The sequence below is a fragment of the Molothrus aeneus genome, chromosome 10 (genome assembly GCF_037042795.1).
Source record: "Molothrus aeneus isolate 106 chromosome 10, BPBGC_Maene_1.0, whole genome shotgun sequence".
Classification (NCBI taxonomy): Eukaryota; Metazoa; Chordata; class Aves; order Passeriformes; family Icteridae; genus Molothrus; species Molothrus aeneus.
The window spans coordinates 25,285,353-25,299,236 of NC_089655.1; the positions used below are offsets into that span (position 1 = coordinate 25,285,353).

The 13,884-nt window shown below is 55.9% G+C and overlaps 1 protein-coding gene and 1 pseudogene across 1 annotated transcript; both read left to right on the forward strand.

Moving 5' to 3' along the window:
- Window positions 1-122: 122 nt before the first annotated feature.
- Window positions 123-13,528, forward strand: IGSF10 (immunoglobulin superfamily member 10). Its single transcript, XM_066556713.1, has 7 exons — window positions 123-319; window positions 1,379-1,508; window positions 2,130-2,520; window positions 3,025-5,934; window positions 6,109-7,035; window positions 8,544-9,444; window positions 10,102-13,528. Exons 1-7 carry the CDS (start codon window positions 123-125, stop codon window positions 12,008-12,010), a joined length of 7,365 nt encoding a protein of 2,454 aa, XP_066412810.1. The 3' UTR covers window positions 12,011-13,528.
- On the forward strand, window positions 7,569-8,521 carry LOC136560514 (keratin-associated protein 16-1-like; annotated as a pseudogene).
- Window positions 13,529-13,884: the final 356 nt, after the last annotated feature.

The window sequence follows — 13,884 nt, forward strand, 5'->3', positions numbered from 1 at the left end:
TTGCTCGTGGCTTAAACCCGAGCGGCTCAGCTCGGCTGGCGCGGGGAGCGCCCGCGCGTTCCGCTTCCCCCGCAGGAGCCCGCCCGCCGCCGCCGGGGATGGCGGCCTGGGATCCCCGCAGGATGGGGGCCCCGCGCAGGCAATGGGGGCCCCGCTGGCTGGGGACCCTCCTGGCCGCCTGCCTGGCCTCCCTGCCGGCCACCGGCGCCTGTCCCCGGCCCTGCGCCTGCCACGGCCCCGCCGAGCTCCACTGCACCTTCCGCTACTTCAGCGCCGTGCCCCCGCGCATCCCGCCCGACGTGCAGCGCATCAACCTGGGGTACGTGAGCTGCGCCACCCGAGCACCCCGCCTGCCTTTCGGCCCTTTGCACAGCAGTAATTAACCGTCCAGATTTAGGGCTAAATATTAACCACAGCAATAGGTGAGTCTGTAATGTTCTGCAGCGCTCAGCAGGGGCTGCAGCCACAGCCAGCAGAGCCCGAGACCACCCACAGTAAGGAGAAATTTTGGGGATCTAGCACAGGACACGTGAGAACTTCAGAACGTTTTGAACTTAACTTTCCTTTATATTACCTGAATGTCTTGTGTCTGTAGCATGGAACCTGGAAGAAGGCTGAAATAGATTTCTCTCTGGGGAAGGATAGTCCAGAGCTCAGAAAGTGGTCTGGAAAAGGAGCACAGATATTAAAATCTGCTCAGACTTTGCAGTGATGCAACACCAAGGTCGGGGGTTAGATCCCCCTGTGAGCCATTCTCTTAAGGGCTGGACTCAGAGATCCTTCTGGATCCCTTCAGATCCAGCCTGTTCTGTGATTCTGTCACTCAGAATGTCCCACAGCATTAGGGTCTATGCTTTCATCTGCTGAGTTCAAGGGAAATTTCACTTGTCTGGCCATGTCAGCCTCCACGGTGGCTCCATTCTCTGAGTGGTTAAAGGAACAGGGAATACATCATACCCAGGCTTGTCTGGCCCCTTCTTGCAGTTTCCAGCAAGTGTCCTCTCTCTTAAATCAAATGATGAGACCCATCAGCAGTATTTGTCTGATCTGTGTGTCCCTTTTGATGCACATACCCTTTGAACCATCCAGATGTGTCTGCAGAAATACACAAGGCACTTTTCACTGAAGTGGTACCAAAGTGGACACAGACAGATGTGTTTCATTGCTGTCAGTCACCCCACCCACTGGGAATTCACCATCAGAACCCTGTCCTGGAAAAGTGACCACCTTTTGTGCCAGCCTGAAGGAATGACTCACTTTCCTCTTGGCAAGGGGAGCGCTGCTTACCTTCAGCCGTTCCCAAAGAGTGGTTCTTTTGTTTTGGGTTGGTTGGATTTAAAAGCTGCGAGTTGGGGCTGACTAAACCCATCCCATACAGCTACAACAGCCTGAGAAAGCTCAGCCCCACGGACTTTGCTGGCCTGGAGAAGCTGGAGTTACTGATGCTGCACAGCAATGAGATCAGTGCCATCCCTGAGAAGGTGTTCAGTGATTTACGCTCGCTGCAGGTAAGAGCTAAATGAGCCAGTGTTAATTTGGTTATGATTTAACTCTCAGTGATACTGGTAGGCAGCCACAGGGCAGCCTTCTGCAGCATTTCAGTTTCCTGTTTCTTACCTTATTCATGTGAAAGTCAACAGCCTTCAAAATCCCCTATCCTGGTGGGAAATGTCTTTCCTTCCCAGGTGGGCACTCAGGTGCAGGGTGCAGAGCACAACAAACACTTTGGTAGGTATCTGTCAGCTGTACCTTAGCAGGCAACTGCAGTCAAAACTCTCTTCCTACAGAGGAGAAAGATTGTAAAGCTCCAACTACTGTGTCTGGAAAGGAAACCTGTCATTGTTAATTTGTTAGTCAGTTTGGGGCTTTTTGAGGATTTTTTTCCACTGAGGTTTCCCTTTCCCTTCAGTACAATCCTGTCCCTTTCTAGCCTCCATGAGAAAAAGGCCAAACTGTGCAGAAACTTAATACTGTATATAAACACTTTAGTTCTTTAAAGAAACTCCAGTTAGCTGGCATTCCTGGTCTGGTGAAGAACTTTCACTGCACAGAGCAACCTTCAGCAGCATTTAATAGGGGTCCTGTAACTTTGGCTTAATATGATGCGTTTTTTACTTTGTCATGAACAGGTCTTAAAAATGAGTTACAACAAGGTCAGAGTGCTTCAGCAGGATGTATTTTATGGCCTGAACAGCTTGGTACGGCTGCATATGGACCACAATCAAATTGAATTCGTGAATCCCAATGTTTTCTATGGGCTCACTTCCTTGAGGTTGGTCCACCTGGATGGAAATTTCCTTCAGCAGCTGCACCCAGACACTTTTGTCACCTTGCGCTATAGCCAAATATTCAGAATATCCTTCCTGAAGCACATCTCTCTGTCTGACAATGTGCTGACTTCACTTCCACAAGAGATGTTTTCCTACATGTCAGAGCTCGAGAGCATTTACCTCCACGGAAACCCCTGGTCCTGCGACTGCAGCCTGCAGGGGTTTGCAGGGTGGGCACGGGAGAGACCAGGTGAGCTGAAGGCTTTGCTCATGCTCTTTAATCCTGTTGTAGCACCTTGCTCTTCCTGATACAGGTAATTGTCCTTTATTCATCTGTTTATTCTCCCAGAAAAGACTGGAAGGTAGGATTCGTGTAGGTGTGGGCAATCAGGATAAAGAGATTAACACCACTGCATTCCCCAGATTAAATGGATCTTGTGGCCATTCCCAAGTGCGGCTTTTCTTAATGAGAATTTTCCTTGGCCAGTTCAAAGCTTCTGTGCACTGGGAGAATCCACAGGGAACAAGCTAACTTCTGTGGAATAGGCAAGAGCAAGAGCCACATTGCACTTGCTTCTTTAAAAGAAATTCAGGAACTCAAGGGACTCTAGGACTTTCTCTGCTGCTGCCATTCACATGTCACTTCAAGCTTTGGTTTTATTTTATTCAAAAGAGCCACTTGTTAGTAGCTATATGTCATTTTTAACACTAAAACTTGTAGCACAGAAACTTACTGAGGTTTTCTTCCCTTCAGATGTTATAAAGTGCAGAAAAGAGAGAAGTTCTGGTGTCCAGCAATGCCCAGTCTGTGCTAGTCCCAAAACTCATAATGGGAAAAGTTTAGTGGATCTCCCTTCTGCATCTTTCACCTGCACTAAGCCAGTCATCCATGACTCCCTGAAATCCAGAAACCTCTCGGTGCCAGATGATGGGGATTTCAGTTTTGTGTCTCCCAAGGACTTGATGGCTCCGATAGGATCTGTGGTTTTGAATATGACTGACCAGGCAGGAAATCGAGGCAACTTGGTTTGCAATGTCCAGAGCCCTAAAGAAATGTCTCCCGTCTCATTTGACCAAAGTGGCCCCAGCAGAGTGCTCAAAGCCTCGTTCTCAGCATTCCTGGTGTGTGGTATCGATTATGGGCACATCCAGCAGCTGTGGAGCATCCTGGCACTGTACAGCAGCTCTCCCTTGAAATTGGAGCAAACTGTGCGGGCAGCCGGGGAGCCTTCAGTCAGCTACAAATACAAGCAGGTGTGCAGTGAGAAAGATGAGCTCTTCACCAGGATCGAGGCAGAGCTGCGAGCGGAGCCAGCGTGGCTGCTCCAGAGGCAGGTGTCCCTGCAGCTGGACAGGACGGCCACCACGCTCAGCACGCTGCACCTCCGCTACACCGCCCAGGCGCGGGTGCCTCTGCCCAGCCAGGACAAGGACCGGGGCAGACACGGCTGGGCCATCATTTCCAGGGACAACGGCACCCAAACGGAGCGTGCCGTGCTGGCGGGGGGCTCCGTGGAGCTGGGGTGCCGGGCGGCCGGGCAGCCAGCTCCTGCCGTGGAGTGGATCCTGGCTGATGGCAGCAAGGTGCGAGCTCCTCACGTCAGCGAGGATGGGAGGATCCTGGTCCTCAGGAGCGGCGTGCTGACACTGAGGACAGCTGACGTGTTCGATTCGGGCCTCTACCACTGCATCAGCACCAACCACCAGGATGCTGACGTGCTCACGTTCCGGATTACAGTGGTGGATCCTCACGTGGGACACAACGGTGTCAATGGAGCCCAGCTGCCGGCGGCTCTCGGCAGCACGCTGCACCTCCCCTGCACAGCCACGGCTGCCCCAGACCCTGCCATCACCTGGGTGCTACCTGAGCACACAATTCTCCATCAGTCTGCTGGAAACAAACACATTTTTGCCAATGGCACCTTGAGAATACAAGGGGTGACGCAGAGGGACGTGGGCTACTTCCGATGCTTGGCGGCCAACCGGTTCGGCGTTGATCTTTTGGTCTTCCAAGTGCTGGTGAGAGAGGATGAAACCGCTCTGAAGAAAGAGCATGGAGCTGTGGGAGACTGGGAAGAAGGCTCTGGCAATGAGCTGCTGTGCTCTGCTGCAGCACAGAGACGTCCCTCGGGCACTGCAGGCACCCGGAGGGCTCTCGGGGAACCTGCTGCACCAGCAGCCAGCAGCCAGAGCACACGTCCGAGGAACAGCCACGGGAAAACGCCTCACTGGCCCCTCACAGACAGGACAGGCCGGCGCTTCAGGGCACACAGGAGACAGTTTGTTTCCTCAGGCAGGAGAGTTGATCCACAGCGCTGGGCAGCCCTGCTGGAGAAAACAAAGAGGAACTCGACAGTGGCAGACAAACGAGGAGAAGCTGCAACAGAACCACCCATTCAAGCCCATAAGCTCTCAGAGGTACCTGAGGACGAGGAGGAGACATCTGGTGATCTCGTATCTCCAGAAGAAGAATTCATGATAGCGGCAGCAGAGAGATCCCCAGTATCTGCTCTGGGCAGAGCAACAGAGCTCATGATCACTACAGGGCCCAAGGAAAATGCAAATCCCCCTCCTGCCCGGAGCACCTCCCTCCTGCTCACAGAGCCGATAACTCCCCTACCCTCACCTCTTCCACACCCTGGGGCACCTGCCAGCAAAAGGCTGCAAACACTTCCAAAACCTACAGACTCATGGGAAAGATCTGTTTTGAGTCAAATATCAGCAAATGATGTAAAACAGCCAACTGTACCAAGTGGGACAGCCACACTCTTCCCTGATGGGCAGAAGTCAATATATTCTGGGGAAAGTGATGACCAGCACCTAAAATCTGCATCCATGACTCCCATGACAGAAGCTACAGGCACCAGCAAGGCTGTAACACCCCAAAGCACAGCAAACAAGTTACATATTTTTACTGAGTCCATTGATAATGTCTCCACCAAAACAGTTCACCAGGTCCCTGTGGCGACGGTCAATGCACCAAGCCCTGAATTTGGCCCCATTTATTTTCATAGTACTCAGAAAGGAGGAACCCCTAATCCACCTGCCTCGACTTTCACTACTCATCAGCAAATTCAGGTTATCCAGGGCGTTCCAACTCATCCACCCCAGCTCCAGCAGCACCATGGAAGACGAAGGAAAATTTCTGGTCAGAGACGAATTGTTAGACCAGGACGTGTCTCAGGAATGAAAGAGCCCCGATACAATTTTGGGAGACCAGGGTCTGCCAGAGGAAGTACAGCTGTGGCTACAGGTGTCCAACTTAATATGAACTATGCATCAAATGTACCAAGCTCAAATAACTCCAGCAGTTCCATCAACCCATTCAGCCCAGACACACCCCAGTCCTCCCCCTCCACCATGAAAATGCCATTGGAGCACCCTGTGGGTACCCATCAAAACACAGCTTTCCTCAGGGAAGAGGAAAAGAAACGTGGTGCAAGGCCAAAAGCTGCTGCCACAGTGGTGTCTGTCACTGCAGAGGACACTGCCACTACTGCAGCCAGTGGATTGGGTTTGAAGCCCACAGTTACACTTGTTACTACTCCTCAAACCAACGCCAGAGCCACCAAAAGCAAAATACTCAGAGTGGGAGGAAGGAGAGGTCAGAGGAGGAAGAGGCCTCCTAAAACACCTGTCCCACAGCATGTGGCTGCAGCCCAGAGCACTGCAGCCACCCCTGCAGCGAGCAATGCAGCCCCTGCAGCCCAGAGCACTGCAGCCACCCCTGCAGCCCAGAGCACTGCAGCCACCCCTGCAGCGAGCAATGCAGCCACTGCTGCAACAAGCACTGCAGCCACCCCTGCAGCGAGCAATGCAGCCACCCCTGCAGTGGCAGCTCCTACCTCACCAGCTGTGCCCCCAAGCCCTGCACCTGCAAACGCTCTCCCTGGGAGCATCAGTGCAGTCTCCAGGACTGGAACAGCAGCACTGGGGGTCCCTGGGAGCCCCGAGGCCCCTCAGCACAGGCCCATGGCAGCCGCGCCGACAGCAGCAGCCCCGGGCACCTGCAGGAGCACCCTGTCAGTAACAGCACTGCCTGGCAGTGGGGCTGCCCAGAGCCCCCCCATGGCACCCCAAACCCCACCGGGCTCACAGAGGAACACCCGGCTGGCCACGGCACCTGCCCTGACGCCCACCGTGGGTGCCCAAACCTCACCATGGCCGGATGAGCCCCCTGGTGCCACCGGTGCCCCACCTGCTGCCGTCAGTGCCACGCCAGGGCCAGGACCTGCCCAGCAGGCCAGAGCCACTGCCGGGGCAGGAGAAAGGCCCCAGCTGGGTCCGGGGGAGGGAGCGGCTCAAGCTCAGCCCGCGCTCCCGGCCAGAGCCCCCGCTGCGGTCACTGCTCCCAGCACCCAGCACCCCCGGCCCCTGCCAGCCCCCAGGGCCGCCGGGCCCGCAGCCCCCCCGAGAGCCCCCTCAGCCCCCCGGGGGCACGGCCAGCCCCAGCTGCAGCCCAGGCCGCCTCCCGAGGGCTCCGAGAGGGGGAACACGCTGCAGGCACCGCAGATCGCAGCTCCCCGCGGAGGGGACAAGGACGGCCCCGGCAGCGCCTCGTCTGACAGGCGACACAATCGAGACACCACCACCCTGCCCACTCCCATCACCTTAGGATCTGCAAGCAAAGAACATTTTTCAAAGCCCAGGATAGTCGGAGGAAAAGTTGCTGCTTTCACTGTGCTGGCAGATTCTGATGCTTTTATTCCATGTGAAGCTACTGGGAACCCCCCTCCAACAATACAGTGGACCAAGATACCATCAGGTGAGCTTGATAAACCTCTCTAGAATTTACCTTCCATTAGCCCTGTAATTTGGCACCTCTTCTGTGTGCCAAACTCAAGCATTGCTTCATTTCAGAGTACTGTGAAATATTAGTGAAAGGCAAACTTGGAAACAGTGACAGAGGCTCACTGGAGCAACTTAGTGCTGATTCTGGAACAGCTCTTTAGAGAAATGATTAAAAAAATCAAATCTATGTTTAATTATAATTCCTTGCTTATCGTGGGAAAAGTTCAGCATTTATTCTACATTACCTGCTATTCCAGGACAGTGAGACAAACAAAAACAAAAATGTGGTAAAAACCACTCAAACTGAGTTACAGCTGTGCCAGGTTTGGATTGCAAAGCCCTGTGTGCTTTATCCAAACTTTGTCTCTACTGGAGATTCAGCTTCATTCTTACTTTAAAGCTTTGTCAGTCTATATGCAGAATTCTCTGATTTCTTTCTGGTTTATCGCTGTTGTCTTGGTTATTTGGGCAGAGCAGAGCAGGTCAGGGTATTTGGGACTGAGGAAAATGCAACAAGAGGCAGGCAGTGCCAGGCAGTCCCAGTGTGTCCCAGTCAGTCCTAGTCTATCCCAGTCTGTCCCACTGTGTCCCAGTGCGTCCCAGTCTATCCCAGTGTGTCCCAGGCAGTGCCAGGCTGTCCCAGTGTGTCCCAGTGTGTCCCAGTGTGTCCCAGTGTGTCCCAGGGTGTCCCAGTGCGTCCCAGGCTATCCCAGTCTGTCCCAGTCTGTCCCAGTCAGTCCCAGTCTGTCCCAGCGTGTCCCAGTGTGTCCCAGGCAGTGCCAGTCTGTCCTAGTCTGTCCCAGTCAGTCCCAGTCTGTCCCAGTCAGTCCCAGGCTATCCCAGTCTGTCCCAGTCTGTCCTAGTCTGTCCCAGTCAGTCCCAGTCTGTCCCAGTGTGTCCCAGGCAGTGCCAGTCTGTCCCAGTCTGTCCCAGTCTGTCCCAGTGTGTCCCAGTCAGTCCCAGTGTGCCCCAGTGTGTCCCAGGCAGTGCCAGGCTATCCCAGTCTGTCCCAGTCTGTCCCAGTCTGTCCCAGTGTGTCCCAGTCTGTCCCAGTGTGTCCCAGGCAGTGCCAGGCTATCCCAGTCTGTCCCAGTCTGTCCCAGTCTGTCCCAGTCTATCCCAGTGTGTCCCAGTCAGTCCCAGTGTGCCCCAGTGTGTCCCAGGCAGTGCCAGTCTGTCCTAGTCTGTCCCAGTCTGTCCCAGTCTGTCCCAGTCAGTCCCAGTGTGTCCCAGTCTGTCCCAGTCTGTCCCAGTCTGTCCCAGTCAGTCCCAGTCTGTCCCAGTCTGTCCCAGTCTGTCCCAGTGTGTCCCAGTCTGTCCCAGTCTGTCCCAGTCTATCCCAGTGTGTCCCAGTGTGTCCCAGTGTGTCCCAGGCAGTGCCAGGCTATCCCAGTCTGTCCCAGTGTGTCCCAGTCTGTCCCAGTCTGTCCCAGTCTGTCCCAGTCTGTCCCAGGCAGTGACTGTCCGTGCCTTGCTCCGCAGGGCGCGATGCCCCGGTGGCTCACGGCGATGGCCCGGGCCGCCGGTCGGTGCTGCCCAGCGGGACTCTGGCCATCGCCCGGGCGGGGCCGCAGGACGCCGGGCAGTACCTGTGCACGGCTGCCAACGCGCTGGGCTCGGCCCGGCTGCTGGCCACGCTGGCCGTGCGGGCGCTGCCGCCGCGCATCGCCGCCGCCCGCCCGCTGACCGCGCACTCCGGGGCCGCGGCGGCGCTGCCGTGCCGGGCCCGGGGCAGCCCCGCGCCCCGCATCTCCTGGCTGCTGCCCGACGGCACCGAGCTGCGCCCGGGCTCGGCGGGCCGCGGCAGGGCAAGGGTGCGAGCGGACGGCACGCTGCTCATCCGGGCCGTCACCGTCTACGACAGGGGCACCTACACCTGCCGGGCCCGCAACGCCGCGGGCTCCGACGCGCTGCCCCTCCGGCTGCAGGTGGTGGCGGCGCCCCCCGCCATCCTGGAGGAGAAGAGACAGAGCGTGGCAGGGGCGGCGGGGCAGAGCCTGAGCCTGCCCTGCACGGCGCACGGCGAGCCCGAGCCCGGCGTGCACTGGGTGCTGCCCGGCGGCGCCGCGCTGAGACCCCTGCAGGCGCTGCACGCCAGGCTGGTCCTGCTCGCCAACGGCACCCTGCTCCTGGGCAGCATCAGCCCCTCCGACAGCGGCACCTACGAGTGCATCGCCACCAGCTCCACGGGCTCGGACAGGAGGGTGGTCAGCCTCGTGGTGGAGCACAGAGACACACCTCCGACAATTGCCACCGCCTCCCAGGAGCTGACGCGGCTGAACTTTGGGGAGAGGCTGCTTCTGAACTGTACAGCAAATGGGGAGCCCACACCCAGGATAATCTGGAGGTTGCCCTCCAAGGCTCTTGTAGACCAGTGGCACAGGTATGACCCTTTTTTTCCTCCTCCTCTTTGGAGCTTCAAACACTGTCTGCTCTGGTGCTCATGTAAGAGCCTATTACAGCACTAATACGCTGTGAACTAAACTTTAAGCATTTAACAGTTGTGAAACATCTGTTCTAATAGCATCTATATCTAATAACAGACCTATTAATAGATTACATCAATTGCCATAGGTGAAGGAGGTCTCAAAACAGGTACAAGTCATATTTGAATTAAGGTAATTAATTACAGTCACCAGGCACTGGCTGGCTGCTGTCAGTTTAGAGGAGGGGAAGTTATTTGTAACAGATTTGTGAAGCAGGGCTCAGGAGGGAGGGGTTTCTCTCATCTCTGCCCTGTCTGCCTTTGGGGGTGTCCCCCACCCCCTCCCACAGTAACACTCACCTCCACCTTAGGAGAGACAGCCCCAGCTCAGGGTGTTCCCAGCAGAGCCAGCACCGCTCACATCCACACAGCTCCAAACCTGGCAGCGACATCAGGGCAGGACACGCTGGGTGGGCAGGAGGCATGGGCACAGCACCCGTGGAAAGGCCTCCTGTGTTGTACCCTGCCGCTAACACAGTCAGTCCCTTCCAGTGCTCAGTGTTCACCCCCAGCACTTGGTGCCATAATTCTTTTCCTCTCTCTCTGTCCCAACAGAATGGGAAGTCGGATCCATGTCTACCCCAATGGATCCTTGGCTATTGAGGCAGTTACAGAAAAGGATGCAGGTGATTACCTGTGCGTCGCAAGAAACAGAATCGGGGAAGATCTGATCCTGATGAAAGTCAGCATCACAATGAAACCAGCCAGGATTGACCACAAACAGCAGCTGGAGAAGCTGGTGCCATACGGGAAGGATTTCAGAGTGGACTGCAAGGCCTCAGGCTCGCCCACCCCAGCAATATCCTGGGGCCTGCCGGACGGGACGGTGGTGAACAACGCGATGCTGGCGGACGACAGCGGGCACAGGGCTCGCAGGTACGTCCTCTTCCACAATGGCACCCTGCACCTCAACAAAGCTGGAGTGGCAGAAGGAGGAGACTACACGTGCTACGCCCAAAACACTCTGGGGAGGGACGAGATGAAGATCCACGTCACGGTCGTTGTGGCAGCCCCTCAAATAAAGCACAATCACAAGACACACGTCACAGTGACAGCTGGAGACACAGCCCTGCTGGACTGCGAGGCTGCTGGAGAGCCCAGGGCACAGATATTCTGGTTATTGCCCTCCAGTGAGATGATCTCCTCGTCCACAGACAGGCACTCCCTGCACGCCAACGGCTCGCTGTCCATCAGCCAGGCTGGCCTGCTGGATGCTGGGGAGTACCTGTGTGTGGCTCAGAACCCTGGCGGGGACGACAGCAAGCTGTACAGGCTGGGTGTGGCTGCTAAACCCCCCATCATCAATGGTGTACACGGGAACAAAACGATCATGAAGGTGACAGCAGTGAGGCACTCCAAGAAACACATCGACTGCCGGGCAGAAGGGACACCTCCTCCCCAGATTATGTGGATCATGCCTGATAACATTTTCCTAACAGCCCCATATTATGGGAGCAGGATCGTGGTGCACAAAAATGGGACACTTGAGATTCGGAACATCAGGCCCTCAGACACGGGGGATTTTACCTGTGTGGCACGTAATGATGGGGGAGAGACTGTGCTGGTGGTGCAGGTGGAAGTCACAGAAATGCTACGGAGACCAATGTTCAAAAACCCTTTCAATGAAAAAATAATAGCAAAACCTGGGAAACCTATCACACTGAACTGTTCTGTGGATGGAAACCCTCCCCCGGATATAAGCTGGATGCTGCCCAACGGCACATGGTTTTCCAGCAGCATCAGGACACCCCAGTTTGTCACAGGAAGCAACGGCGCCCTGACCATCCTGAGCCCCGAGAGCCAGCACGCCGGGCGGTACCGCTGCGCTGCGCGGAACCAGGTGGGCTACATCGAGAAGCTGATGGTGCTGGAGGTGGCCCAGAAGCCCAGGATCCTGACCCGGCCTGCGGGGCTGGTGCGGGGGGTCAGCGGGGAGCCCCTGTCTCTGCACTGCCTGGCCGAGGGCAGCCCCAGGCCCCGTTTGGCGTGGACGCTGCCGGGGGGCCGCGTGCTGGAGCGGCCGCAGCTCAGCGGGAGGCTCCTGCTGCTGGACAACGGCACCCTGGTCATCGGGGCAGCCTCGCCCCACGACACAGGCAGCTACCTGTGCCGGGCCCACAACGAGGCCGGGGACTCCTCCCTCACCATCCCTGTCATGGTCGCAGCCTACGCCCCGCGGATCATGGGCAGACCCCCCCCGGCCATCCACACCATGCCAGGGGCAGCAGTTCAGCTCCACTGCGTCGTGCTGGGCATCCCCAAGCCAGAAATCACCTGGGAGTTACCTGACCATTCCATACTCTCCACAGCTCACCAGGGCCGGGGCTCTGGGGGCGAGCTGCTCCACCCCACGGGAACTCTGCTCCTGCAGAACCCCCAGCCCTCCAGTTCTGGCACGTACAGGTGCACAGCGAGGAACCCTCTGGGCACTGACACTGCAGCCACCTACGTCCATGTCATCTGAGCCAGAAACACAGCAGGAATGGTGGGGAACACAGGCTGCAGCCAGGCTGGGCTCAGCCCTGCAATGGCTTCAATCAAAGGCAGCCACAAGCACCTGAGTGCCTGGGCACATCACAGCATTCAGTCTGCAGTCACTGGGCAAAAGGAGAGAGGAAAGGGAAAATTAGCTCTAGCATTATTTCCTAGCATTGGTTCTCTCCATGTTCAGGGGATTTGAAGGACAGCAACATTAAGGCACTTAAGTGCCCGAGCCACAGCAGGAACAAACCCCACAGTGCCCGAGCCATGGCAGGAACAAACCCCATAGTGCCCGAGCCATGGCAGGACAAACCCCACAGTACCTGAGCCATGGCAGGACAAACCCCACAGTGTCCAAGCCATGGCAGGAACAAACCCCATAGTGCCCGAGCCATGGCAGGAACAAACCCCACAGTGCCCAAGCCATGGCAGGAACAAACCCCACAGTGCCCGAGCCATGGCAGGAACAAACCCCGCAGTACCTGAGCCATGGCAGGCACAAACCCCACAGTACCTGAGCCATGGCAGGACAAACCCCACAGTGCCCGAGCCATGGCAGGAACAAACCCCACAGTACCTGAGCCGCAGGTGCCCAAGCCACAGGCTGTACCGCCCTGGCACAGGGGCCAGCAGCTGGGGAGGGCAGCGAGGGCAGGAGGGTGTCCTGCACAGCAAGGACGCAGGGAGCACCTGAGAACTCTCAGAACACCTGAGAGCTCCCTTCCTGCCCTGCAGCCTCCCAGCAGGGGCGCTCAGCCTGCAGAAGGGAAGGCTTCAGGATGCCCCACTGTAGCTGTGGCGCTGAGCACAGCGGGATCAGCACCCCAAACTCAGCGCCCATCATCCAGCTCTGGGCCCTCAGCGTTACAGATCTGCCTCCTCAATCCACAACTGTTTTTCTCATTAGACCCAGTGAAAATGCACGTGCTTCTAATGCTTTTAAATAAGTGATTCTTTGGAAATCTGGTGTGCTGAATAAAACTGGAGTAATCCTGTACCCTAATAACTCCGTGGGCGCTACAGAAACCGCCCCAGCTTTGCTCAGCAAAACCTGGTGCTTACTGAAGGCAGTTTCAGTGTTTTACAAGACTTCAGCATCTTTTCCCTTTCTGAAACCAAATCCCTCACTTTAAACATGTGTAATCTCCTGGCTACCAGGCTGTAGGAACTGCTGAGGTTATCAAAGGCACTAACCAGCACATGGAGGTTTTTGGGGAGCATAAACCCAGCCCACAGCACCTTCTGCTGTGCAGGTGCTGGCAGAGGAGTCTGCACCAGGCAGGTGCCCATTGCCGCAACACTCTCCCATCAGTTTGTTCAACATATAAGAACTATTAAAAAAACCCTCAAAAATGGATGCAAATTATATAAGATTAATGCTTTTTAACTCAAAAGCTGCAATTTCAGCATGACTGTATTTTCTCTACTTTTCTATAGCAAACTTTTCCTAGTTATCCTCACCTACCTGAAATATGTTTGGAAAAACTGTGGAAATAAAGGAAACAAGCATAATGAGATTTAAAAAGGATTTGTCAGCGACAGTTGTTGGGTAAAATCACTCCCTAATCCAGCAAAGGCTCCAATCCAGCAGCAAGTTATGTCTCAGAAGGAATTCAGTTTGTTTGGCTGTCTTCATGCAACTCTGGTTTATTACTAACAATTTAATTTAAAAGGATCTTCAAAGAGTTAACCCCATTTTCCCCCCAGCCTGTTAGCAGTACAGCCCAAAAATCAAGGGCCCCAAGTCAGGAGCAGTGCCCTGTGGTGGGACACAGCGGGGCAGCAGGGATGCTCCCCAAGGACAGCACAGGGACAGGGAGCAGGGCCAGCCACCAGCGCCTCACCTGGTCAGGGGCC

Excerpts from the sequence above, each read along its gene's own strand:
- IGSF10 (XM_066556713.1), top strand. The coding sequence starts at position 123 with ATGGGGGCCCCGCGCAGGCAATGGGGGCCCCGCTGGCTGGGGACCCTC. Across the intron at positions 2,521-3,024 it reads GTGGGCACGGGAGAGACCAG|ATGTTATAAAGTGCAGAAAA; the intron begins GTGAGCTGAAGG and ends TCTTCCCTTCAG. Across the intron at positions 7,036-8,543 it reads GTGGACCAAGATACCATCAG|GGCGCGATGCCCCGGTGGCT; the intron begins GTGAGCTTGATA and ends CTTGCTCCGCAG.